This window comes from Martes martes, assembly GCF_963455335.1.
Source record: "Martes martes genome assembly, chromosome: 8".
Taxonomy (NCBI): domain Eukaryota; kingdom Metazoa; phylum Chordata; class Mammalia; order Carnivora; family Mustelidae; genus Martes; species Martes martes.
In genome coordinates this window covers 128,809,680-128,837,634 of record NC_137895.1, presented here as the reverse complement: position 1 = coordinate 128,837,634, position 27,955 = coordinate 128,809,680, and the positions used below count along the sequence as shown (strand labels likewise).

General features: G+C 38.0%; 1 protein-coding gene and 1 pseudogene across 3 annotated transcripts in view; both read left to right on the top strand.

The window, feature by feature from the left end:
* The window catches only part of MASTL (microtubule associated serine/threonine kinase like), a 35,276-nt gene extending 10,503 nt beyond the window's left edge, over nucleotides 1-24,773 (top strand). The window contains exons 4-12 of one of the 2 annotated variants that reach the window (XM_080812145.1): nucleotides 1,023-1,111; nucleotides 5,890-5,996; nucleotides 6,219-6,369; nucleotides 9,275-9,447; nucleotides 11,859-13,007; nucleotides 14,488-14,626; nucleotides 20,820-20,933; nucleotides 21,016-21,117; nucleotides 22,305-24,773. In XM_080812145.1, coding sequence (XP_080668271.1) covers nucleotides 1,023-1,111; nucleotides 5,890-5,996; nucleotides 6,219-6,369; nucleotides 9,275-9,447; nucleotides 11,859-13,007; nucleotides 14,488-14,626; nucleotides 20,820-20,933; nucleotides 21,016-21,117; nucleotides 22,305-22,462 — 2,182 coding nt within the window. In that variant the 3' untranslated portion in view covers nucleotides 22,463-24,773. Of the gene's footprint in view, nucleotides 1-1,022; nucleotides 1,112-5,889; nucleotides 5,997-6,218; nucleotides 6,370-9,274; nucleotides 9,448-11,858; nucleotides 13,008-14,484; nucleotides 14,627-20,819; nucleotides 20,934-21,015; nucleotides 21,118-22,304 lie in introns of both variants that reach the window. The other variant, XM_080812144.1, reaches the window with a different exon arrangement.
* A 933-nt stretch (nucleotides 24,774-25,706) lies between these two features.
* Nucleotides 25,707-26,490, top strand: LOC308348387 (small ribosomal subunit protein eS1-like; annotated as a pseudogene). Its single transcript has one exon. The product of its transcript is annotated as a small ribosomal subunit protein eS1-like (transcript).
* The last annotated feature ends 1,465 nt before the right edge of the window (nucleotides 26,491-27,955 follow it).

The following is a 27,955-nucleotide window of genomic DNA, read 5'->3' as shown; positions in this document are numbered from 1 at the left end:
ATTTTATTTACTTATTTATTTGACAGAGAGAGATCACAAGTAGGCAGAGAGGCAGGCAGAGAGAGAGAGAGGGAAGCAGGCTCCCTGCTGAGCAGAGAGCCCGATGTGGGACTCGATCCCAGGACCCTGAGATCATGACCTGAGCCATAGGCAGCGGCTTAACCCACTGAGCCACCCAGGCGCCCAAATAAAATCTTTTTTAAAGAGTAAATAAAAGCACCAAGTTTTTAAAAAATGTATAAATTCCATCAATTCTTGTTTCATCTCCCCTCCCTATGCTTTGAATATGTTGCTTTGAACATGGGGACACCATTTTGTTGTGAAGAATATTGAATCTTTTTTCCACCCCTTACCATCATACAGAAGTGTTATATTTTGGAGTGCCTAGGTGGCTCAGTTGTTAAGCATCTGCCTTTGGCTCAGGTCGTGATATCTGTATTCTGGGATCGAACCCCACATAGGGCTCCTTGCTCAGTGAGCCTACTTCTCCCTCTCCCTCTGCCTGTTGCTCCCCCTGCTGTTCTCTCTCTCTCTCTCTCTCTTTATTTCTTTCAAATATATAAAATCGTAAAAAATAAATTTATTTATTTAAATAAAAAGTGCTATATTTTATAATGCCAACTGATTTGCGGTGTCTTACTCAGTGCAAAGGAAGTCATGTTCTAAGTGGCTCTTCTCTATTAAGGTTTAATCTTACCCTCCATGAAAGAGGTAAATATGATTTTGGTGTAGCCTGAGGTTTATTTTATCTAATGAGGTTTATTTGTTTTAGTGGACTATCTACTGACTAATGTCAAAGGTAATCTAGTATTAAATCGGTTAACTTTCTCGGTTCAAATATGCAGAAGATAATTTACTTTTGAGAGTTCTTTTTTGCACTCTCAAAGCCAACAGTAAGTGCCTTGTTTTAGTGAAAATAAATAGAGTTTGAGTCTTCTGAAATTTCTGGGTTTTCCCCTGCTAATTCTACATCAACACTAGCTCTTTTTTAATTGTCTATTGTTTGTTTTTTGTATGTGCAGGGATTTGAAACCAGACAATATGCTTATTTCTAATGAAGGTCATATTAAACTAACAGATTTTGGCCTTTCCAAAGTTACTTTGAATAGAGGTAAGAAAAATAGCAGGTAAGTACGTTTTTAAAAACCCAACAACTACTTGCTATTAACTTACACTATTTTGTTCGTTTATAATGCTAAGATTTGATGATTGTTTGTTCCAAAAAAGACTAGAAAGGTATAATGGTATTTCCTTTCAATTGAAGATGAAAAATGAAGAAAAGGGGCACCTGGGTGGCTCAGTGGGTTAAGCCTCTGCCTTTGGCTTGGGTCGTGATCTCGGGGTCCTAGGATTGGGCCCGTGTCAGGCTCTCTGCTTGGCGGGGAGCCTGCTTCCCCCTCTCTCTCTCTGCCTGCCTTTCTGACTACTTGTGATCTCTGCCTGTCAATAAATAAATAAAATCTTTAAAAAAAAAAAAGAAAAATGGGGGAAAAAAAGAATGAGAAATGGAAATAATTATTCCTAAATCATCAAGGACGTTCAAAGTTCTTTGGATCTTCAAAGAGGAATTCAGAATTTCTGTTCTTCTGACTTTGTGTCTACTGAAACTGGTTTGACCAATTAAACATCAGTAAAGTGACTAAAATAACTATAAAATGATAAACAGTGATACTTACAGAACTTATTCAAACTGACAGAACCACCACCAAGACCTTGATAAACAAGGGCAAAGAAACTGAACACAATTCACACACACGTATATGGGAGTATATTAATTTCACTCATGGTAATGAAAGAAATGCTAATTTAAAAAATAATAAATGAATCATTTCACTGTTAAACTAGGCAAAAAAAGAAAAAAAAGAGAGGGAGAGAGAACTGAAGATCTAAAATTAATGAGACTGCAAAACCATAGTTAGTTTTTCTGGAAACATTGTAAATTAGCACAGTACTTTCCAAAGGTTATCTACCAATGTGTTTTAAGAAACAAAAGAGTTTAGGATGCCTGGGTGGCTCAGTTGGTTAAGTGACTGCCTTCAGCTTGGATCATGATCCTAGAGTCCTGGGATAGAGTCCTTTGTCTGGCTCCCTGCTCAGCAGGGAGTCTGTTTCTCCCTCTGACCATCCCCCTGTCATACTCTCTCGCTCTTGCTCTCACTCTCACTCTCAAATAAATAAATAAAATTAAGAATTTAAGAAAAGAAACAAAAGAGTTTAATTCTTTTTGACCTAGTTAGTCTATCTTAGAATTTTTCTAAGGAAATGGTTCAAGAGAACAAAATATATGAATAAAATTTTGTAGCAGCATTGTTTCTAATAGGGAGAAACTAGAAATTACTTAAGTTTATCATAGAAACATGGAGATGTTTCTATGAGAGCTTACCGACTTGATAGCATATTAAATTATCTATTAAAATGGTAGCAGATAGAAATAAATGAACAGGAGAGCACAAAATTGGGCTTATAAATTATAAACCACAGGATTATAATTATTTGAAAATAAATACACACCTATAATTCTTTATTTGCAAGTACACATTTCAAAAGTTTTGAATACCTAAGGATTTTCATTTAGTTTGATAAAATTTGACCTGAGCTGATGGGGGCTATTTATGGTTTTTATTAGTCCCATTTCACATAACTACTCAGATTCTTCACAGCAGTAATAATATTTGAGTACAGGTGGCTAGATGAGATGCCACTAGAGATGTTCCTTACTATACAGTATACTGGGTATTTACCCAAAGAAAACAAAAGTACTAATTTGAAAAGATAAGGTGCATCCTTATGTTGATTACAGCAGTATTTCCAATAGCCAAGATAGGGAAGAAATCCAAGTGTCCATCAATAGATGAATTGATAAAGAAGATGTGGTGTGCACACACACACACACACACACACACACACGGATATTACTCAGCCATAAAAAAGAATGAGGTCTTGTCATTTGTGACAACACGGGCAGACCTAGAGGGTATTATGCTAAGTGAAAAAAGTCATAGAGAAAAACAAGTACCCTATGATTTCACTTATATCATGGAACCTAAAAACCAAAACAGACAAACAAAAAAAGTGAAGACAGACCCATTAATACAGAGAACAAACTGATGATTGTGGGAGAGAAAAGGCAAAAGGGCAAAATGGGTGAAAGGGAGTAGGAGACATAGGCTTCCATTATGGAATTATTCCAGTTATGGATATATATTCCACATTATTCCAGTTATGGAATGAGTAAGTCATGAGGATGAAAAGTACAGGATCGTGAATATAGACAATAATATTGTAATAGTATTGTATGGTGACAGACAGTAGCTACACTGGTGGCGAACATGGTATAACATATAGAGTTGTTGAATCACTAGGTTGTGCACCAGAAACTAAGGTAAAATTGTGTGTCATATCTCAATAAAAAACAAAAAAAAACTAAAAAGATCACTGTATATTCATCACATTACCTTTCTAAACTCTAAACATTTTTAAATTGTGAGGCAAATCTAACCCCCTGGGTTTCAGATAAGATATTGAAAAAGTCATAAATCCGATAAATTTTGTGTAATGGTGATATAACAGTTTAATATTTTTTTATTTTATTTTTCTCCTATCTGATAATTTATTTAAAATTTGGCTCCCATAGGGAACCTGGTTGGCTCAGTTGGTAGAACACGCAACTCTTGATCTTGGGGTCATGAGTTCAATCCCCACACTGAGCTTACATGAAAAATAAAAATAATAAAAATTAAAATAAAATAAAATTTGCCTCCCAAATAATTCTCTCTTTGTATTAATATAAATAGTAATATGACAACGTCTTAAGTATACAGATTCCGAATTTGGTTTTTGTCTTTTTTTTTGATAGTGTTAAGAAATCCATAATATAAAATTTACCATTTTTAAAAAGTATACAGTTCAGTAGTATTAACTATATTTACATTGTTGTGCAACAGATCTCTGGAACTTTTTCATCTTGCAAAACTGAAACGCTGTATCCCAAATTCCCCTCCCCCCAGCCCCAGCAACCACAATTCTTTTTTCTGTATCTGTGAGTTTGATTACTTTAGGTACCTCATGTAAGTAGAATTATAGACTATTTGTCATTTTGCGACTGACTTATATCACTTAGCATAATGTCCTCAAGTTTCATCCATATCACAGCATGTAACAGGATTTCCTTCTTTTTAAAGGCTGAATAACATTCCGTTATATGTATATATGCCACTTTTTTAATCTATTTATGTGTTAGTGGACGTTTGGGTTGCTTCTCCTGACTACTGTGAATTATGAAATGAACATGAGTGTATAAATCTCTCTTATAGACCCTGCTCTCAATTCTTACCTATATATAGTCGGTAGTGGAATTCCTGGGTCATATAGTGATTCTATTTTTAATTTTTTGAGGAGCTTCTATTGTGTTTTTCATAGTGGCTCCACACAGTGGAGGATACTGATACTGGGGTTGTGAGTTCAATCCCCACATTGAGTGTAGAGATTAGTTAAAAATAAAATCTTTAGGGATGCCTGGGTGGCTCAGTCGTTAGCCATCTGCCTTCAGCTCAGGTCATGGTTCCAAGGTCCTGGGATCGAGCCCTGCATCAGTCTCCCCGCTCAACGGGGGCCTACTTCTCCCTCTCCCATTCCCCCTGCTTGTGTTCCCTCTCTCGCTCTCTCTCTCCCTCTGTCAAAAATATAAATAAGATCTTTAAAAATAATAATAAAATAAAATCCTTAAAAAAAAAAAAGTCTGACACCACATAGAATATCACACTTTTCCTACTGTTTGTGGGGGGTGGGGTTGTGGGATTTTTTTTTTATTATTTTTTAAGGAGCGCCCGGGTGGCTCAGTCAGTTGGGCATCTGCCTTCGGCTCAGGTCATGATCCCAGGGTCCTGGGTTTGAGCCTTGAATAAGGAAGGCTCCCTGCTCACCATTCCTTCTGCATACTACTCCCGCTGCTTGTGCATTCTCTCTGTCTCTCTCTCTCTCTCTCTCTCTGTCAAGTAAATTTTAAAAATCTTGAAGTAAATAAATAAATGTATATATAAAGTTTTAACATAATCTCTATACCCACGTAGGGCTCTAATTCATGACCCAGAGATCAGGGGTCGCATGCTCTACTGCCTGAGCCAGCTAGCACCCACCATTTTTGATGTCTAAAGAAAACAGTACCTTATGTGTGAATGTTGAATTATTTTTCAAAGTTATTTACTGAAACTGATTAAAAATTCTGTATCAATTTCTATCTTGACCTATACTTGCACATGTTAGTTAACAGGGGAGCCCATAATTTGTACTAATTCCTTAAATAGATTGTGATGTTAGAATTTAATTCATATTCCTAATATTCCTTCTTAATTTTTCTTACCACATCCTCTTCTAGTATTTGATTTATCAAGAATTATTTTGTTGCCAGTTAGATAATACTCTTGTTTAGTGACTGAGTACTCCCTAATTTAGGTCATTACACTGTGTTCTATTCATTCCAGAGCAAGACTCTGTTCTATCAAAGTTTCATGATTTCAATCAGTTGCTTTTTTTAAATAGGGAAAAATTTATCTTTTTTTTTTTTTTTTGACCCCTTTCATCCATTTCTCCTGTCCCCAACTCTTGCTTCTGGCATCCACCCGTCTGTTCTCTGTACCTGTAAGTTTAGTTTAGTTTTGTTTTTTAAGATTCCATGTATAATAGAGATCATACATTATTTGTCTTTCTCTTTCTGCTTGGTTGTGTATTTTTATACTGTGGCATGGTGGCTTCTCTGGATATGTTCATCTTACATAAGCCAGTATTATAGATAATGTGGGGGACAAAGTTCAGAACAGATGATTTTCGACTAGTAAGTCAATGACATTGAAGTTTTTGAAGAATTTCATATATTTTTCTTTCCATACACAGACATCAATATGATGGATATCCTTACAACACCATCCATGGCTAAACCTAGACAAGACTACTCAAGAACCCCAGGACAAGTGTTATCTCTCATCAGCTCTTTGGGATTTGTAAGTGCTTAATTAGAAAAAAAGTCACATAACATGCCCTTTCATGATTGCCATTTAAAATTTAATCCTTTTTTAAAATAAATGTTCAAAATAAATTTAAGTATCAAGCATCTTGAGTTACTTTAACATTATCTACTTAGGTGGTATAATAGTCTATGTATTTAGATGGTATTTTTGTAGAGGTAAATCTTAGCATTGTTTTTGTTTTTCTCTCTTTAATAGTACACACCAGTTGCAGAAAAAAACAAAGACTCTGCAAATATTCTTTCAACCCATGTATCTGAAACATCGCAGCTTTCTCAAGGACTAGTTAGTCCTATGTCTGTAGATCACAGGGATACTACTCCTTACTCTAGCAAACTACTAAATTCATGTGAGTATAAAAGAAAAAGTAGTTTATTCCATTAAGTGTGTCTTTTGAGGAAAGAAGTGTTTTTTAATTTTTGAATTTCTAGTATGGGTATGAAATACAAATACTTGAACAATCTGTGGCATTCCTATATTTCCTCATGTAAATCCATTTTTGACACAGATTGTTACAAATCTTTTTTTTTTTTTAATAAAGATTTTATTTTTATTTTAAATAATCTCTATACCTAACATGGGCCTGGAATTTACAACCCCAAGATCAAGAGTCACATGCTCAACTGACTGAACCAGCCTGGTGCTTAAAGACTTAAAGACTTAGATCTTTAAGTCAATAGATTAAAATCCCTAGCTAATGAGAGATCCTTCAGTTAGCTTGGTATTAGAATGATCACTGGGTAAGTTTCACTGTACTGGGTCTATGGAGATCTTTACATAGAGAGTATATATATATATCTGTATAATATTTTGTGTCTGTCTTTATAAAATTATTTCCAAAAGACTTTGAAATAAAATAGTTGAAGTAAAGATAAAATTTTTCATTAGGACACAATAAAAAACAGAAGTTAAGTAGTAGAGGAAGAGGAAGGACATCTGGATAGCACTTAACTTCACCTTTCATAACTTAGCAGTGGTGGATGAGTTAGTTCCCTGCACTTGATGTTCTTCATCTTGGGAATGTGAATAGTGATGCTTTGAAGAGCAATTAGTGTTACATGTTTTCATAGATGTTACCTCATTTTCAGTTTGGTCCTCAAATCCACACATATCCAGGATATCTCACTTATAAGTGAGAAAACTAATGTTTGAAAATGTTTAGTTATACACTAGTAAGTGAGTAAGCCAAGTCCTGATTGCAACTACAATTTTCTGTCCACTGACCCTTTCTTCCAAAGTCATTGAGTCTTAATTCTTCTGTCAAAATCACCTCTGTGGAAATCAAAATGGCTGAAAAACACAGATATCTTTGATAAATACAAAACTACTAAAATACAGAATATGCAGATGTTACTATAGCCTTACTCTTTTTTTTTTTATAGCCTTACTCTTAAGTGAAAATAATTGCATCTCCCTTAGTCATTTTTTTTTTTTTTTAATCTAGTCAGAAGTCAACCAGGGCAAGGCACTGTGCTGGTCACCCAGTGGATATCAAGATGAGTAAGAGAGGTCCTTGCCTCAGAAGAGCTTGTAATTCTGTGTTGATTACATGTGTAAAGGAATAACAACAGCAAGCCTCTACAATAAAATCATAAGAAGGATACTGTGATACAACACAGAAAGTGTTAAATGCTAACTGGGAAAATCAGGAATGGTTTTCAGTAAAGATATAGCAGTAGGTCCAAGTGTATTGGAAAAGGGCAATTCAGGTAGAGGCATGAACAAAGGCACTGACACTTGGAAGTATTCCATCTTCAGACAGTGGGGACTAAATGTGTAATGTGAGAATGGGAACCATATGCAATGGAAAAGGAAGCTTAGCAAGTAGATGGGCAAGGATCAAGTGTCATTACAGGAAATCTAGAAGCTGTAGGGAATTATCAAAAGTTCCAAAGAGGGGTGCCTGTGTTGTTCAGATGGTTAAGCATCTGCCTTTGGCTCAGGTCATGATCCCAGGGTCCTGGGATTTAATTCTGCATTGGGCTCCCTGCTCAGCAAGGAGCAGCTTCTCCCTCTCCCTCTGCCCCTGCTTATGATCTCTATCTGTCAAATAAATAAATAAAATCTTAAAACAAACACACACACACACAAAATTTCCAAAGAAAGGAATGGTCTGATCATATCACTGATCCAGAAAGAACTCTTTAGCCAATATACAATATGCACATGGCATTGGGGTAGAAACAAATTTCCATATTACTAGGGGGAGGCAAGCTGAGCAGTTTAGTCAAATATCAAGGTCAGTGTCCAATGAGTTCCAGGAATTTCATTGAGAGAGTTTATGTACCAAAAAAAGTAGTTCTGGATGGCCACTGAAATTCTATTTCTAGTTTTAAAGTTCCAAGATTCATTAAATCAAAAAACTGTAGGAATTTACTTGAAATTAAAGACATGTATTCACCCCCTTAGGGAAAGAAAAAACAAGATATATATATGCACGTATTTTGATCTTCCGTAAAAGCATCATTACGTGTTTTGTCTCATAAGTTCAGGAACAACAGTTGTTAGCATCATTATATGATACACACGTATTGTGTAGGTGCTGCTGCTTTCTTGTCCTAGCTTGCTGTTAGCAATTCACTGTTACATGTCTTACCCAGTAGTATAAAACATCCCTTATGGATGTGGATAATTCATACTTGTGAGCACATAAACCTCAACATTAGAATAAAGCTATGTTTTTTATTTGAAAGAGAGAGCGCACAGGCAGGAGGGGCAGAGAGAGGAAGAGAGCGTCTCAGGAAGACTCCGTGCTAAGCGTGGAGCTGGACACGAGGCTCGATCTCACAATCCTGAGATCAGGACCTGAGCAGAAACCAAGAGTCACACCCTTAACTGATTGCGCCACCCAGGTGCCCCTAAAGCAATGGTTTTAATTAAATACAAATTGAACTGAGTAAATTTAGTCACATTCCAATCTTATATCATACCTGGATATAGCGTATCAATAATGTTCTCTTATCAAGAAGAGTTTCTAAGTGGATAATGGATTTCTTCCTAATTACAACTTAGTTCTTTTTTGTCCTCATTTTCACTTGTGAATGTTGAGGTTTGGTTTTTTTTTTTTCCCTAAACATCCATGAAAGTACTTGTATGTATGGGTGTTTATCTGAGCCGTCTTTGCGGATTGGATTGCACAGACAGAACTCTGATGTACTATACTTAAGACTTTGCCTAATTATCTGGAAAGATTCAGGCTCAGTGAGGAACTCAGAAAAATGTGACATTGCTCCAATATTTTTTCTTCCCTGCAGGTCTTGAAGCAGTTGCCTCCAATCCCGGGATGCCCGTTAAGTGCCTAACGTCTAATCTCCTGCAGTCCAGGAGAAGGCTGGCTACATCCAGTGCCAGCAGCCAGTCGCATACCTTCGTATCCAGTGTGGAGTCTGAGAGCCACAGCAGTCCCAGATGGGAGAAGGACTGCCAGGTGAGAGTTTCATATGTCACATTTACAATGGAGACGCTTTACACTTTTCCATGTAAATTCTGTAAGGAAATGAAACTGTTTCATGAATGGCAGTCAAGGTAGTCTTTATTTGCCTGTATATTCTGTCAAATTATTTTTAAATATTTCATTTCACATTCAAATACAGAATTATTCGTAATTAATACATAGTGAGCTTGAAGAAAATTGATAGAAAACGTTTGGTTCAGGGCATTTAGATGGTCGTTGTTTTTTGTTTTGTTTTTTTTTAATTCCCTACCATGACATAGGCACTAGCTTATTGTGCTTTTTTTTTTTTTTAAGTATTATTTTAAAACTTATACTACCTCCTTCTATACTGTATTCTTCCAGTTTCTCATTTAATGGAATGATAACTCTTTCAGATCAGAAATAACTTTTAGACCACAAGGTAAGGTACGTGTGCCTTTAAAAGTATTTATTTTAAGGACATTTGCTTGCTAAGTGAATGGAGTTACTTAAAGTTATTTTACTTAAGTATATATTCTGCTTTTGCCTTTTTTAAGCTATTAAAACTGGTAAGTATTACAGGTGAGAGGAACAGAAGTTTTATTTTTTTATTATTACTGTTTTTTTAAGATTTTATTTATTTATTTGACAGAGAGAGAGATCACAAGTAGGCAAAGAGGCCCGCAGAGAGAGGGGGGGAAGCAGGCTCCCTGCTGAGTAGAGAGCCCAATGTGGAGCTTGATCCCAGAATCCTGAGATCATGACCTGAGCCAAAGGCAGAGGCTTAACCCACTGAGCCACCCAGGCGCCCTTGAACTGTTTTAAATTATGAAGTTTCCTTCATAGAGTGCAGATAAAATAATGTTAGGTTAGAATAATGGTAATACACAAAGAATAAACCTTCTGTTTGAGTAAATAATTTGGATTGTATTTACTCCTTATCCATCAGTAATATGATTTTCTTCATTGTTGGGTATTTGTGTTCTAGAAGTAAGGTCAGATTATTTTTTTAGTCAAGGCAGTGTTTCTCGATCTTTTTTCCTTCTCTTATAGGCTGCTCTACAGGTAATACACGCTACATGATAAACAGAATTCCTTTCCTAATACTGTTATTTCACCTCCTTCCTGTTCAAGAAAGCATATTGTGTAATATTTCAAACCATACACACCCTTACCTTCTCCTTACTACTTCTGTATCCAGGGGGAATGCAATGATTGGATTATAGTGGTGCTTCTCAAGTTATCATGAGGGAGTGAGAATGGACCCGACCCTCTAAATCCTGGAGTTATCCCTGGATGATCTCTGTCCGCAGATCTATGAGTTGTAATTTAGGGATTGTTGTTATTGTTATTCATGACTAAGCATTCCTTATTATTACTAAGTAAGTTAACAAAGTTTGATTTTTCACATACCAAAAACAGGCAGGGTTAGAGTTTATTGAAGACACACTCTTACTGAGTAATGTTGTAAAAATCCTGATTACCGTGCACCAATTTTTGATACTCTGTACAAAGTTCTGATCACAGAAATGCACCTGCAGATAGTTGGAATTCAAGCAGATTTTAAGAAAAGTGTTTTGGGGGCACCTGGGTGGCTCAGTCGTTAAGCGTCTGCCTTCGGCTCAGGTCATGATCCCAGCGTCCTGGGATCCAACCCCATATCGGGCTCCCTGCTCAGCGGGAAGCCTGCTTTCCCTCTCCTAGTCCCCCTGCTTGTGTTCCCTCTCTCACTGTATCCCTTTCTGTCAAATAAATAAATAAATCTTAAAAAAAAAAAGAAAGAAAAGTGTTTGTCATTAATGCATCATCATTTCATCTTGTTGACAGTGGATTTTAATTCCTGTTATTTTGGGGTTTTAACTATAAATTATGATTAATTTAACGTCATCTTTATCGGTTTGGTTTTATTATACTTGTACAAGGTGATACCTGTTTACATTAACAAAATTTTTGTCTATAATTTTCCTTTAACTATATTTTAAGTTCTGTGCATTTTGTAATTCAAAACAGAATCATCTATACCCCTATTGCAAAGCAGAGATATACATAATATAGCCTTACCTTTGATTTTGCCTGAAAATGTTGCCTATTAATTTGTCCTATTTAAAGAATGTGTATCAAATACGTATTCTAGGATATCAAATACATATTATACAAATACATATTAAATAATGAAAAGACATATTAAAGACTAGTTTATTTGAATTCTAAACTGGTGTTTCACTTAAAATATATATAAAAACATGCTTTAATTGTTTATATTGCTCTTTAATTCTCTGTTATTGTTCTTTTGTTCCAGGGGAAAGTGGGACTAGGTAGCGTAGTAGTTTATGGGGTCATTTATTCCACCTAAGTCAACAGAGGTTTTAAAAGGTTCAAGAATCTCAGTGTTATACACTAAAAAAGTGTTTTTTCCTCCCTCTCAGGAAAGTGACAATGCACTGGGCTCTACAGTGATGAGTTGGAATATAATAGAAAAGCCTTCATGTACAAAATCAACCAATGCCATCGAGACCCAAGGTTTCAATAAAAAGGATCTTGAGTTAGCCCTTTCTCCCATTCATAACAGCAGTACCATTCCTGAGACTGGAAGCTCTTGTGTGAACCTGGCTAAAAAATGCTTCCCCAAGGAAATTTCTTGGGAAGCAAGAGTACTGGATATAAATAATATTCATGTGGCCACTGACACAGCACAGTCTGGTTTTCACCAGTCAGATCAGTGGGCTGTAGATCCTGGTGATAGGACTGTAGAGCACCTTGGGAAAAGAAGTTTTAAAAGAACTTTTGAGTTAGTTGACTCTAGTCCTTGTCAGACCATCATACAGAATAAAAAAAACTGTATAGAGCATAAGTCTAGAAATGAAATGAACGATGGTTATATAAACCAAAGGACAGGCTTAACAATGGAAGTCCAAGACCTGAAGCTATCAGTGTGTGGAGGTCAGCAAGGTGACTGTGCCGATAAGGAGAACATGGTCAATTCTTTCACTGATAAACCACAGACCCCAGAAAAATCACCTATCCCAATGATAGCAAAAAACCTTCTGTGTGAACTGGATGAGGATTGTGACAAGAATAATAAGAAAGACCTCCTAAGTTCTAGTTTTCTATGTTCCGATGATGAGAGAGCTTCTAAAAGTATGTGTATGGACTCTGATTCATCTTTTCCTGGAATTTCTATCATGGAGAGTTCATTAGAAAGGCAGTCCTTGGATCCAGATAAAAGCATCAAAGAATCCTCTTTTGAAGAATCAAACATTGAAGACCTACTTACCGTATCACCCAACTGGCAAGAAAATACCTTGCCAAAAGGTGATGAGAATCCTGCTGTCCAAGACAGTAGCCAAAAAATGTTAGCTCCGTCTTCAGAGGTGCTGAAAACATTAACCTTATCTAAAAGAAATGCTGTAGCTTTTCGAAGTTTTAACAGTCATATCAATGCGTCCAATAACTCAGAACCATCCAAAATGAGCATTACCTCTTTAGATGCAATGGATATTTCCTGTGTTTATAGCGGTTCATATCCCATGGCTATAACCCCTAATCAAAAAGGAGCATCCTATATGCCATATCAGGTATGTTCCAACTTTTTAACACTGTTTGGTTTTGTTTTTTTTTTTTTTTAAGTTTATTTATTTATTTGACACAGAGAGAGAGAGAGAGAATGAACACAAGCAGGGGGAGGGAGAGAGGGAGAACCAGGCTCCTCATTGAGCAGGGAGCCCGATACGGGGCTTCATCCCAGGACCCTGGGATCATGACCTGAGCCGAAGGCAGACACTTAACCCACTGAGCTCAAGCACCCCTTTCTAACACTTCGTTGTTGATTTTATGACAATAAACTATGAAGGCCAGGTACTTACATCTTACCTAGACTATCTGAGATTTTCTGTTCTGCTGGTTGGGAATCTTTGGATTGTTGGAGGTTTTGCTGCAGAAAGGTAAAGCTGGTAGCAATTTATTATTTTTAACTATAGCACCTTCTTCATTTGCGCTCTAGACTTGCACAAATTTTTCCTTTTCTTTTTTTAAGATTTTATTTATTTATTTGAGAGAGCGCATGCATGTACAAGCAGCAGGGAGGGGCAGAGGGAGAGGAGGAACAGATTCCGCACCTAGTAGGGAGCCCAATGCGGGGCTTGATCACAGGATCCCAGGTTCATGACCTGAACTGAAGGCAACCACTTAACTGACTGACTGAGCCACCCAGGGAACCCTAGACTTTCACATATTTTCAATCACATATTTACAGTGACATATTTTCACTTGAAAATAGCAACTCTAAAATATAATAGTAAAGTTAACTCTATCATTAGTTAGTCCCTTCTAAGGACTTGCATAGATTATCTCTTTTCTTTATAGAAAATAGTTGGAAAATAGATATTTCAAATCTTATATTGTTTTTATTTTCTAAACCTTTATCTTAATAAACCCAAAGTTTCATTTTTTTCCCTTTTTTTTGGAAAGGCAACATAAAATTGAAAGTACAAACCCTGATTTAGGGTCCAAAGAGTTGGGATTTTCTATTTAGAAGTTACTGAGTGACGTAGAAGTCCCTTTTCCTCAGAGCCTGCTTATTATCTCTCTGTAGAATATGCTTACACCTGTTCTGCTTGTCTCGCAGAATCCTTGTAAGACCACAGAATATTTTTAAAACTTAAATACCAATTAGCACAAGAAGTTATTTATATTTAGTACGAGCTGATGTGTTGTCCCAATAATTCAATCATTTGTAAGCCACATCATCATCCCTTAGTGACCATTCTGAAGTTCGTATTAGTCCATGCTATCGAGAAAGAAATTTTTCTCACGTATTTCTTCATTCTTTCTCGCATATCTAGATGTTACTGAAATAATTGGTCTTATCTAAGCTATTTCATTCCACCAGATATCAAGACTGTTCGAAATGTTAGTAATGAGTCCGTTCTCAAAACCGATCAGGAATTTGCGTAGGTCTTTTATGCCCAGCAGCCTAGCTTTGCTTTTGTTTTTAGCATTTCTGTTCACTGGAAGAGGAAAGAAGATATTTATTGTAAACTATTTTTAAATTAGCAGACCCCGAAACAGGTCAAATCAGGAACTCCATATCGAACTCCAAAGAGTGTGAGGCGAGGGGCAGCCCCCATGGATGATGGGCGGATTCTTGGAACCCCGGACTACCTTGCACCTGAGCTCTTACTGGCCAGGGCCCATGGTAAGTCTTCCATGTCTTTGAGTTTCTGAAGTGTTCTCTATCACTACGTTTTCTTCTGAGGTAAAATTATTCTAAATTTCTTTGGTATTTGGATTACCTGTAGAGAGTAAAAGAAAAGGAACTCATGTGATACTGTTTTTCTCATAAATATGGCATTTCTTGTGGCAAAAGAAGACATGTAGCCATTTGTCCTTTGCATCCCCGCTCAGTCTCAGTGACCCTGAGCAGCCCTACCATCCAGCAGCTCTGCTATGTTAGTTCAAAACATCTCACCAGCTTTGGCTCGGGAATACAAAGTTGAACAGGAACTTCTGTTCAGTCTGCAGCAGTGCATTCCTGTTTAGAGCTCGCCCTCACTTATCCCCTCACCACAAGGGTCAAGCCAGAAGTGAGCCATCTTCGGGATGCAGCAGCAGAAGACCAGGATGGCATTTCTACCTAGCCTCTTTATTCCCCTTTCTCTCTCTGAAGAATTTTCCCCTCCTGCCCTCTGAAGTGAACTGGATTGGTCTCCTAGGGCTACATCATCAAGTGCCACAAACTGAATGGTTCAAAGCAACAGGAATTGATTGCCTGTCAGTTCTGGAAGCCGGAAGTCTGGCACCAAGGTGTTGACAGGACCATGCTCCCTCTGAAACGTGTAGGGCAGCGACCTTGCCCTTCCAGCTTCTGCTGGTTTGCGAGCAACCCTTGGCTTGCAGGGGCCTCACTTGAACCAGCATGTTGCATTCCCCCTGCCTCCATGGTCACGTGGCTGTGTTTTATAAGGACACCAGCCATATTGGATTAGGGGCCCACCCTACTCCCTTGTGACCTCTGCAGGGACCGTATTTCCAAATGGCACACTCAGAGGACCTCGGGGTTAAGACTTGAACATGTCTTTTCAGGCAGACATAATTCAATCCATAACGTGGTCATCTTCTTGATCTTGTCAGTTACTTCCCTATTCTTGGGGCTCCTTCCGGTGATCCAACTGTCTCATCTTCACCCCAGCCCACCCCCGTCCCACACAAAAGTGCACGCGCGTGCACATGTGCCCCTTCTATTTTTATTTCTATGCTGCCTTTTCTCTTTAGCCTGCAAATAAGCTTCCACTCTTGTTTTTCCCCACTGCCTAACTTCTCAAAGGTTGCCTCTTTGCTTTGCCTAATTATTTTTGCCCTGGCAATCTGATTGTTATCCCTATCATTTAACTGATACTTTTTTTTTTTTTCAAGATTTCTATTTGTAAGTAATCGCTACGCTGAACATCGGGCTCAAACTCCCAACCCTAAGATCAAGAGTCATACACTCTATTAACAGAGCCAGCCAGGCGCCCCTAACTGGCACTTTTTTATTAACAGTCATCAATGCTGTCATTCTTGTCACATCTACCATCCTCTTCTCAGTCTCCTTCCTTCCTTTTACCTCTGTTGCCAACTCCTTAGCTCTTCAGTATATGGAGATTCTTCATGATCCTGCCCTTTCCCTTTTTTCCCTACCCTGCTTCCGGTTAATCTCATCTCTTCCATGACTTCAGCCGTCAGACCCTTGTCGATACTCCCCAGATATCTGCCTCTAATCCTGACTTTCTCTAGGCTGCATACACATTGGAAAAGCACCTACTCAGCATTTCACTGGTGAATCAGTGCTGTATGTCAAAATGGGACGGGTCCAGCTTGCTCTTCCTCCGATCGCTCTCTCAAATCTGTCATCTTTGTGATGACACAGACATTGCCCCTCCCTTCAGGCGTTTAAATCCAGTCGGTTCTGTCCCTGCAGAATTTCTTCTCATCTTTTCATCTCTGCCACTATCCTCTGTAAGAACATCCTCTTTCCCTTTCATTAGTTTACTAGCTCTCTTCCTGGGCCATCAACTTCATCCTATTGTCTATAATCACTGCCACCAGATTTTCCCTTTTAAGACATAAAGTGGTCAGTCGTTCTACTCTCCTTGAAAACCATGTTGGCTCCTTCCTACCTGCAAAATAAAATCCAGATTACTGATCATGGCATCGGAGGCTCTCAGCTCTTATACCAGCCTTGTCTCTCAAGGAATCTCTATTTCTTTTATAAAGAACAAAAATGTATTTCGCACACATAGTTCTGGAGTCTGGGTGGTCTACGATCGAGGCATTGGCAGATTCAAAGAATCCGTTATAGGTCTTATGTTCCCATTCCACTTCTTAGACACATTTATTTTCAGGATTTCCTTATTTTGTGCAAGTATTTTGCCTTAGTTGAAAAAAGCCAGAACCCAATCCTCTTCCCATCAAATTTCTTCTCATCTCATCATCAGTTCAAATGTTACCTTTTCACAGAGCATCCAGTGGTCAATTATGGAGAAGTAGTTGTTCACGTCTCTGTCACTATATTAGAAACTGTTTAAAGCATATGTCATTTTACCTATGTTATTATATTTGTCTCCACTCTAAAAGCTTAAGAAAATTTTTCAAGACGAGAGAATCCAGAAGGATTCCTTGGTAGCACTCACTAAACACTGTTAATAATCTCTAAATGTGTTGAGACACATTTCAAATTCCCCTTTATCAACCAAAGCAACTAAATTCCTCTGCACACTTAACTGATTTTTGTACAGCATCTCTGTTGCTAAGTCACAGGTTTGTCAGCTCATTTCCTATAACATACGTTTTCTCTGCTTAGGATACAGTATAAAAGTAAGCTTCAAGTATAAAGATTTGCTTTTTAGGATCTTGCCTCTATTTTAATGGGACATCTAGTTATCTCAGCTATCTAGTGATTTAAGATTTTCATTTTCTATAAAATATTTGATACACCATTCTTAAAACAACAAATAATACAAAGCAATTTTTTTTTAAAGATTTTATTTATTTGACAGAGATCACAGTAGGCAGAGAGGCAGGCAGAGAGAGGAAGGGAAGCAGGCTCCCTGCTGAGCAGAGAGCCCGATGCAGGGCTCGATCCCAGGACCCTGAGATCATGACCTGAGCCGAAGGCAGAGGCTTTAACCCACTGAGCCACCCAGGCGCCCCAAGCAATTTTTTTTTAAGTAGGTTCCACACCCAGCTTGGAACCAGGGCTTGAACTCACGACTTTGAGATCCAGACCTGAGCTGAGATCAAGAGGCAGACACTTAACCCACTGAGCCATCAAGGGCCCCAGTACAAAGCAATTTATAACTGAAAAAGAAAAATCACTGCTTTATACTTCTTTCCCAAATCGCAGGCCTCAAGGGCAGTCTCTATAACAACTTTGTTTCTTACATTCACCTGTTTCTAAACATCTTGCTGAGGACAGCTAAGACTTCTCTGAGCCCTCCATGGTCTCCCTGATCCCCCACTGCCAATTACTTAGGAACTTTGGCCAGAGTTTCCCATGGCTTCTTAGGCTGTTTTTATTTCTTTTCTCTTAACATTGTGTCAAAATTATCTGTTTTGTCTCTCCTGGAGTAGGTTGTTCTCTTCTTGAAGAAAGCTCTCTTTCTTATTTATCTTTGTGACCCTTGTGTCTCTCATAATATTTAGGATCTAGTTGGGTGAATGATGTGAGAATGAACTCATGATTTTAATACAATGTACCTAACTACTCTTTTCTTACTGTGCAGGATTTCTGACTTCCGGTGAGTGAGCTTCTCTATAAAGTAATACGGCAAAGCAAATTAAACTGGTCAAAGTATAACTAGATCACATTGCATGAAAAATTTTTTCCCCTTTCATCTTAGGAAATACAAAATGAACTGTATTCTGTCTTCGAAGCAGGAGGACATCCAGAGAGAATGTTCTCTATGAAAACAAGTGTAGGCATGTAGCATTTTAAAAATAACGTTTAAAGTGTCAGAGCGTAAAGATACAGCCTTTTTATTGCAACCCCAAAAACAGGCTTAATAAAAAATATTAAAATTAGCACAACAAGAGGGCTTACATTTTCCTACTCATTTAATCCCATTATTATTAGAAAACAGAAAGGCATAACAGTATCGATGGAAAAATTACAGATGGGGGTTTTGTATTAGAAAACCAATAGTGTAAAACAAGTTTGTTCTGTTTTTCTGGCTAATGGCATGTATTATAATTACTACAATTTATCATCATATGTGATCTTATTAGACTTTGACTCAAATATATGGGTATGTGTGACATATCCATGGAGAAATCATGGAAGTTTTTGACATGAGTATATTTTGGCTGAGCTGGGAAAAGGGTTCTAATTTCTAACCTGAGTAAAATAATGAAGATAGGTGTTTTTTCCTGACTTCTCCCCTACTTTTCTGTTATTTGGTTATACTATCTATTCTTTCTCAGTGCTCCTTAAAAGGTCTACTAACTGAGGTGGTTTGTGTGGTTTTTTTATAGTGATTGTTATAAAAATAGAAATGTATAGACTGTTTACATTCTATGTTGCTTAGGGAAGATGGGATTACATGGCTTGCAATGAAGACCCACTCTAAATGCATGCGATTGTTTTCCTAATGGCAGATTCTACAGTGCTTTCCTACTTGTTTTAAAATGGAATGGTGTAGGGGCACCTGGGTGGCTCAGTGGGTTAAAGCTTCTGCCTTCGGCTCAGGTCATGATCTCAGGGTCCTGGGATCGAGTCCCGAGTCAGGCTCTCTGCTCAGCGGGGAGCCTGCTTCCCCCTCTCTCTCTACCTGCCTCTCTGCCTACTTGTGATCTCTATCTGTCAAATAAATAAATAAAATCTTAAAAAAAAAATAAAATGGAATGGTGGCAGTTACTTAACCACAGTAATAAATTTTGTGAAATTGATTTGATAGCAGTTTATTTTTTTATTCAATTTTTTTAAAATTTACTTGAGAGAGAGAGAGAGCACGAGCAGGGGAGAGGGGCAAAGGGAGAGGGAGAAGCAGACTCCCCGCTGAGCAGGGAGCCCAACATGGGGCTGCTGGGATCATGACCTGAGACAAAGGCAGACGTTTAACTGATGGAGCCACCCAGGCACCCCATGAAATTGATTTTAAAGAGTAATTTTCAAACACATTTACTACTAAACTAGAATCCCTATTTTAAGTTTATATTGAAGTTAATATTTTTTTGACTAAAATTAAGTTTTGCTTAGGAAATACTTTTTCGTAGAACTAAGCAAACGTATAAAACAGATTATAAGGTCATGTTTAAAATAATTGATTGAAACTTCTCTGCATATAGATGATGCTTCCAGTAAAGATCTTATTTAGAAATCAGTTTTACGTATTTATTAAACTTACCTCCTAATTACCTCCTCGAGCCAGAGTTTAAGTGAATATTTTTTGTTAAACTAATTTGTCCTTCTCTGTTTTTGAAAGGAGTAAGGAAACATTAAAACACTGTTTTTAAGGCTTTCCCTTGTTAACTAGGCTGTCCTCCAATTAGTATAAATATTCTACTTCATCTCATACCCATGTGAAATTAGTGGAGTACAAAATCATCTAAATATTATCCTCCTCCATTTGAAATTGACAAGTATTCTATTTTAGAGAGTAATATTTTTCTTAAAAAATATTTTATTTATTTATTTGATAGAGAGCACAAGCAAAGGGAGTGGCAGGTAGAGGGAGAGGGAGAAGCAGGCTCTCCACTGAGCAGGGAGCCTGATGTGGGGCTCCATCCCAGGACCCTAGGATCATGACCTGAGCCGAAGGCAGCTGCTTAACCGACTGAGCCACCCAGGCGTCCCTAGAGAGTAATCTTTAGATTAAATGTATTTCTTTGTTGTGTTTTAGGATTTAGAACAAGTAAATAATCCAAAATATCAGAGGTCATTAGTGAGTGACAAAGGAAAGATAGCTTTAACTTTTCTTTGACTAGCTGTGTTTTTCTTTTTTAAGGATTTTATTTCTTTATTTGACACAGAGAGAGAGATCACAAGTAGGCAGAGAGGCAGGCAGAGAGGGAGGGAGAAGCAGGCTCCCTGCCTAGCAGAGAGCCCGATGCGGGGCTTGATCCCAGGACCCTGAGATCATGATCCAGGCCGAAGGCAGCAGCTTAACCCACTGAGCTACACCCAGTATTTAGTGATAATTACTAATCTAAACTTCTTGGAGAATAGAGAAGGAAAGTAATTGCCATGTTACTGAAATAAAGATAATTTGGGTTTTTGCACCTTATGGAGCTAGGAGAAAACCTTGGGAAATGAATGCCTTGACTGTGCCCAAATAACCATATATTAACATTTTAGTTGATGAAATATTTGTACAAAATGCTTACAAGTTCAACTACTCCCTCTTAAATTCCAGGTCCTGCAGTAGACTGGTGGGCACTTGGAGTTTGCTTATTTGAATTTCTAACAGGAATTCCTCCTTTCAATGATGAAACACCACAACAAGTATTCCAGAATATTCTGAAAAGAGGTGATTCTTTTTCTATTAAGATAGATGTATTTATCTCTGTGTAATATTTGAACAATGATTAACAAGCTATTTGTATTTGTAGATATCCCTTGGCCTGAAGGTGAAGAAAAGTTATCTGATAATGCTCAAAATGCAGTAGAAATACTTTTAACTATTGATAATGCAAAGAGAGCTGGAATGAAAGGTAAGGTTTTGTGTTAATAAACTCTTATCCTTGATTTGTTTAAGATGAATGGTAATAATGATACCGAGTACTAATACAATACTATAAACAATCTGACTGCTAAATTGGTTAAAAATTTCTTCAGTTTACTTTTGCCTGCTAAATATGCATTGATATATTTGTCCTTATTCTGCATTAAAATTCAGTACATCAGGTTAGGATATTCATTCACTGAATTAATATTCATTAATTCTATTAATCTCAAACAGGTACCTTAAAGCAATCTTATCTTGTCAGTGTCTTGGTTTTTTTAATTAGCAATAATCGCGCCTCGGATAAACCTCATTGGCTATGATACTGTCACTGCGCAAAGCTTGTCTTGGGTTTTTTAAAGCCTGATAAAGTTATTCATTGACCAATACAGGATATTTTTTTAATAAAAACTCTCTTCTGAAATTTCTTACTGCTTCATTTCTGATACCACTGTTGACTAAGAAATGTATCAGTTGCTAGATTGTCTCAAATAAGATAAATCTGGTATATTTGTGACCCTTCAATAGTTTTTACCAATGCAGGCATAAACTCCAATTTTGAAACTAGAAGAACTCGTTGGCTTTAATTTAGATTCAAATTAGGTTTAATGTCAGCTGCCCTACAATCCTTTTTGTAATGAAGTATATACATAGACACAAAGAAGGAGTTAATGTCCCCAAATGCATTTCCATGTGGTGTAAGTTATTTAGAAAAATGAGATTTAGTAATTTGTCACTTGTATCAGCTTCTAGGTGTTACCTCTAATAAGATTAACAGTTTATTTATTTATTTAACAAATCCTATAGAGTGACTTCTAGGTGCCAGGCAATGTTGCTGTGATGCTGGAGGTACCCTAGGGATGAACCAGATTAAAATCCATGTGCTTGTACAACCTACTCTCTAGGGGAGAGACATAAGGTAATGAGATACAACCATGACATCATGACATCTAGGAGTGAGTACGGAGAAGAAAGATAAGGCAAACCATTCATTCACTCATTTGACAAATACAGACCAAGCACCTGTCATGTATCAAGTGTTAGACAAAATGACAAAGTGTGTGCCAATGTGTAGTACATGGTTGCAAGAGAGACAGACAAACACATATATGTGAAGCAGTACTTACTTAGGTAATGGTGTCATAATACTCTATTTTGTTTTATATTTTTCCTAAGAGCTGAGACGTCATCCTCTCTTCAGTGACGTGGACTGGGAAAATCTGCAGCATCAAACTATGCCTTTCATACCCCAACCAGATGGTGAGACAGATACTTCCTATTTTGAAGCCAGAAATAATGCTCAGCACCTGACCGTATCTGGATTTAGTCTATAGCACATAAATTTTCCTTTTAATCTAATCTTGTGTTATAAGCTATCATATCCTCCTTCATAGCAGATTGATCCAAGGGAGAAAAAGAATCATTATGTTACTTGAATCAATGAGCTTCCACAGAGTTAAAAGTCTCGCAAGAACACAGTCAGTAACTTATCTTAATCTCAGAGTTGTATATAAATCTTCAAAACCTTTTTCACTTTATTTATTTTGTTGCTGCACTTTATGAAAATTAATGCATCAGTGAAACTAGAATGACACTACTCTGTTAAAAGAGGAACAAGCTTTGAGCCTTTCTTTCACATGTTGATTTCAGTCCACCATTCAGTTTGATGTTAAAATAACAAAATCATACGGTTTTTTTGTAATTTATGTGGACATGATTGCCTGCAAAAGTGGAAGTCTCAAGAGCAATCATTTAAGCTTGCATTTGTGGCCTCAGAACTACAGCTGGGAAATTCCTTCACTTGGTAGTGTAACTCCTTTAGGGAATGAGGATTAAAAAGGATAGAGGCTTTAGCTTACTTTACTATGAAACAGTCTTGCAGCAAGTCAGTCTTGCCGCCTTGACTGCTTCTGGTTCTTTCTTTACAATATATATTTGCTTCAAATTGTACTGGAGAGCTTAGGTGTGATATGCTATAGCAATTTTAATAGTTTATTCAATTTTAATAAAACATGTGATGGTTTACATCTTAAGAGAGTTTGTTTAAAACACATGCAACATTACAAGAAACAACCTGATCCTTAAAAATAAATAATTTATTTTTGCTTAATAAATGTAACACTTCAAGTATATTATCTGTCAACATCCTTCTATTAATTATATATACATACTAAGATTCAACTTCACTATAATTTGTTACCCAGTGGTAAGTAAGTGAGTGAGTAGTCAGAGACAAAGGAAGATGGTGACAGAGTAGGAGGACCCCAAATTGCCTTATCCCATGAATAGAACTACAAAACTATCAAATCATCCTAAATACCCCAGAAATAGACCTGAAGACAAACAGACCAACTTCACAACCAAAGGGAGAGAAGAAGCCATATCGAAGAAGGTAGGAAGTATGGAGACAAGGTTTAGGAGAGAAAATGGATCCTGATTGCTGTGGAGGGGAGGGAGCTGTGGTCACGGAGAAGGGCAAGAGAGAGGAGCACACTAGATCGCACAAGGAGAAGGTTTCCCCATAGCCACTCACTTGGAAAACAAGAGTGGCCGAATTTCATGAGTTCTTGCAACTGGGAGGGCGTAAAGCCTGGAGTTTTCAAGGTCAGCAGGATCGCCTGGGATAGAGCCAAAGGCACTATGCTGCTCCTCGAGGGAAGGCAGACAACCCTGGGAGCAGACAGCTTGAAAAGAGCCATCTGAAGAGTGCCGGGGCACATGGTGGGGAGAATACTGCCTCTCCTTGGAGCTGTCCCTGAGAGGCACAGTTCATGGAGACACCTCTCCAGGGACAGAGGAGCCAGCTAGTGCCATTTCCCTCTCCACCCCACCCCCCTGCCCAGCATATACACAGAGCCCCCTTAGGAAGCACTGTAGCACCAATATTGACTACCTAACTTGCTTACACCAAGCACCATCCCCTTGCACTCCAGTGGAGCCACCCTTCTCAGTCATGCTTGCCTGAGTCCCACTGTGGGGACCCCTCCCCCAGAAGACCAGAACAAAGCCCAGCCTCTACCACATCTCCCGACCAGAGTTTTGCAGGACCTCAGTTCCAGTGGAGGCTCGTTTCAGAAGCAGACCGAAGCCCACCTAGTTAAAACTCACCACATCCAAGCCAGGTACCAAACACTGCCCACAGCAGGCAAAGAGCCTCTGCAGATGACTGGCCTCAAGGACAGAGCAGCCAAAACAATACAACAGCAGAGTGCACCCAACACACACCAGAGGCACTCCCTGAAGCACCAGGCTGTGGACACTATGGGACATCTTCATAAGACCATTACTGTCAGGAGCAGGAGACCTAAATTAGAACACAGACAAGAAGGCAGTGACTTAGACAAAATGAGAAGTCAGAGAAATTTATCCCAGATGTAAACAAGATAAGGCCATGGCCAAAGATCTAAACGAAATAGATATAAATAACATGCCCGTTAGAATTTAAAACAACAGTCATAAGGACACTCACTGGGCTTGAGAAAAAAATAGAAGACATCAGTGTGATCCTTACCATAGAGAAAAGTTAAAAAAGAATCAGAGATAAAGAGTGCAATCCCTGAGATTAGAAACGTGCTTCTAAAAGGCTGGAAGAAGCAGAGGAATGAATTAATGACCTAGAAGACAAAGCAGTGGAAAGCAAAAAGCTGAACGAAAAAAAAAAAAAGCTGAACAAAAGAGAGAATTCTGCAAAATGAAAATAGAGTTGGGAAACTCTTTGACTGACTCCACCAAATGTCATAATAATTGTATTATAGGATCCCCAGAAGAAAAAGAGAAAAGGGGACAGGAAATTAATGTAAAGAAATAATAGCTGAAAAATTCCTTAATCTGGAGATTAAGGATAATCGATAATCTGGAGATTATCCTTAATCTCCTAATAAGGAGATTAAGATAATCTGGACATCCAGATCCAGAAGGCAATGAGAACTCCCATCAAAATCAATAAAAGGGTGCGCCTGGGTGGCTTAGTGGGTTAAGCCTCTGCCTTCAGCTCAGGTCATGGTCTTGGGGTCCTGGGATCGAGCCCCGCATCAGGCTCTCTGCTCAGCAGGGAGCCTGCTTCCCCCCTCTCCCTCTGCCTGCCTCTCTGCCTACTTGTGATATCTTTCTCTGTCAAATGAATAAATAAAATCTTTTTAAAAAATCAATAAAAGGAGGCCCACACCAAGGAATACTGTAATTATGGGGTGCCTGGGTGGCTTAGTCGGTTAAGCATCTGCCTTTGGCTCAGGTCATGATCCCAGGGTCCTGGGAATTGAGCCCCATATTGGGCTCCATGCTCAGCGGAGAGCCTCCCTCTCCCTCTCCAGCTCCCCCCGCCCCTTGCTTGTGTTCCCTCTCTCACTATCTCTCTCTGTCATAAATAAATAAAATCTTTTTTAAAAATACTGTAATTAAATTTGCAAAATCTTAAAAGCAACAAAACAAAAGAAGTCATTAACTTACAAGGAAAAACCCATAAGGGTAGCAAGAGATTTTCCAAAAAAACACTTGGCAAGCCAGAAGGGAGTGGTGTGCTATATTCCAGTGCTGAACGGAGAAAAATCTGCAGTCAAGAAAACTCTATCCATCCTGACCAGTGTCATGGCAGTCGGCAAGAACAAGTGCCTTACGAAAGGCAGCAAAGAGGGAGCCAAGAAGAAAGTGATTGATCTGTTTTCTAAGAAAGATTGGTGAAAGCACCAGCTATGTTCAATATGAGAGACATTGGAAAAACATTAGTCATAAGAACTCAAGGAACCAAAATTGCATCTGATGGCCTCAAGGGTCGTGTTTTTGAAGTGAGCCTTGCTGATCTGCAGAATGATGAAGTTGCATTTAGAAAATTCAAGCTAATTACTGAGGATGTTCAGGGCAAAAACTGCCTAATTTCCATGGCATGGATCTTACCCAGGACAAAATGTGCTCCATGGTCAAAAAAATGGCAGACCATGATTGAAGCTCATGTTGATGTCAAGACTACCGATGGTTATTTACTTCATCTGTTTTGTGTTGGTTTTACTAAAAAAACGCAATAATCAGATTCGGAAGACCTGTTATGCTCAGCACCAACAGGTCCGCCAAATTGGGAAAAATATCATGGAGATCATGACCCAAGAGGTTCAGACAAATGACTTGAAAGTAGTGGTCAATAAATTGATTCCAGACAGCATTGGAAAAGATATAGAAAAAGGTTGTCAGTCTATTTATCCACTCCATGATGCCTTTGTTAGAAAAGTAAAAAATGCTGAAGAAGCCCAAGTTTGAATTGGGAAAGCTTCATGATGAAGGTAGTAGTTCTGGAAAAGCTACTGGGGATGATACCGGTGCTCAAGTTGAACAAGCTGATGGATATGAGCCACCAGTCCAGGAATCTGTTTAAAATTCAGACATTTAATGGTGACAAATAAAAAACCTTATTTGTGATGTTAAAAAAAAAAATAGAATACTCTATCCAGCAAGGCTATCATTCAAAATAGAATGAGAGATAAAGAATTTCCAGACAAACAAAATAAAGGAGTTTGTGGCCACTAAACGAGCCATGCAAGAAATATTAAAGGGTACTCTGATTGGAAAGGAGAGATCAAAAGTGATAGTATAATGGCAGGAAACATAAAAGCAGTAAAAATGAATTTTTTTGAAAGACTTTATTTATTTGAGAGAGAGAGAGCACAGGCAGGGGGAGAGGGAGAGGGAAAAGCAGGCTCCCCACTGAGCAGGGAACAGCCGGTCAGGCTCAATCCCAGGACCCCGGATCATGACCTGAGCTGAAGGCAGATGCTTAACTAACTGAGCCGCCCGGGAGCCAGCCCCCTGTTGCATTTCTATACATCGATAATGAAGCAACAGAAAGATAAATTAAGGAATCAGTTCCATTTACAATTTCACCAAAGACAATAAGATACCTAGAAATAAACCTAAACAAAGAGATAAAAGACCTACACTCTGAAAACTACAAAACACTGATTAATTTGAAGATGACACAAAGAAATGGAAAGATATTCCATGTTCACGGTTTAGAAGAACAAATATTGATAAAATATCTACACTACCGAAAGCGGTCTACACATTTAATATAATCCCTATCAAAATATTAAAAGCATTTTTCACAGAGCTAGAACAAACAATCTTAAAATATGAATGGAACTACAAGAGACCCCAAATAGCCAAAGCAGTGTTGAAAAGGAAAAGCAAAGTGGGAGGCATCACGATTCTGGACTTCAAATTATATTACAATCAAACATGTACTGGTACTGGCACAAAAATGGACACACAGATCAATGGAATAAAATAGAAACCCAAAAATGAACCCACAATCGTATGGTTAACTAATCTTCAACAAGGCAGGAAAGTATATCCAGTGGGAAAAAGACAGTCTCTTCAATAAATGGTGTTAGGAACACTGGACAGCACCACGCAAAACAGTGAGACTGGACCACTTTCTTACATCCTAGAAAAAAAGGAATTCAAAATGGAACAGAGACCTAAATGTGAGACCTGAAGCCATGCAAATCCTAGAAGAGAACATCGGCAGTATCCTCTTTGACATCCGTTGTACTAACTTTTCCTAGATATGTCCCCAGAGGCAAGGGCAACAAAAACAAGATAAACTAATGGGTCTGCATCATAATAAAAACCTGCACAGCAAAGAAACCAATCAACAAAAGTAAAAGGCAACCTACCGAATGGGAAAAGATATTTGCAAATGATATATCTGATAAAAGGGTAGTATTCAAAATATATGAAGAACTGATACAACTTAGTACCCTAAAACAAATAATCCAATTTAAAAATGGGCAGAAGACCCAAATAGACATTTTTCTAAAGAAGACATCCAGATGGCCAAC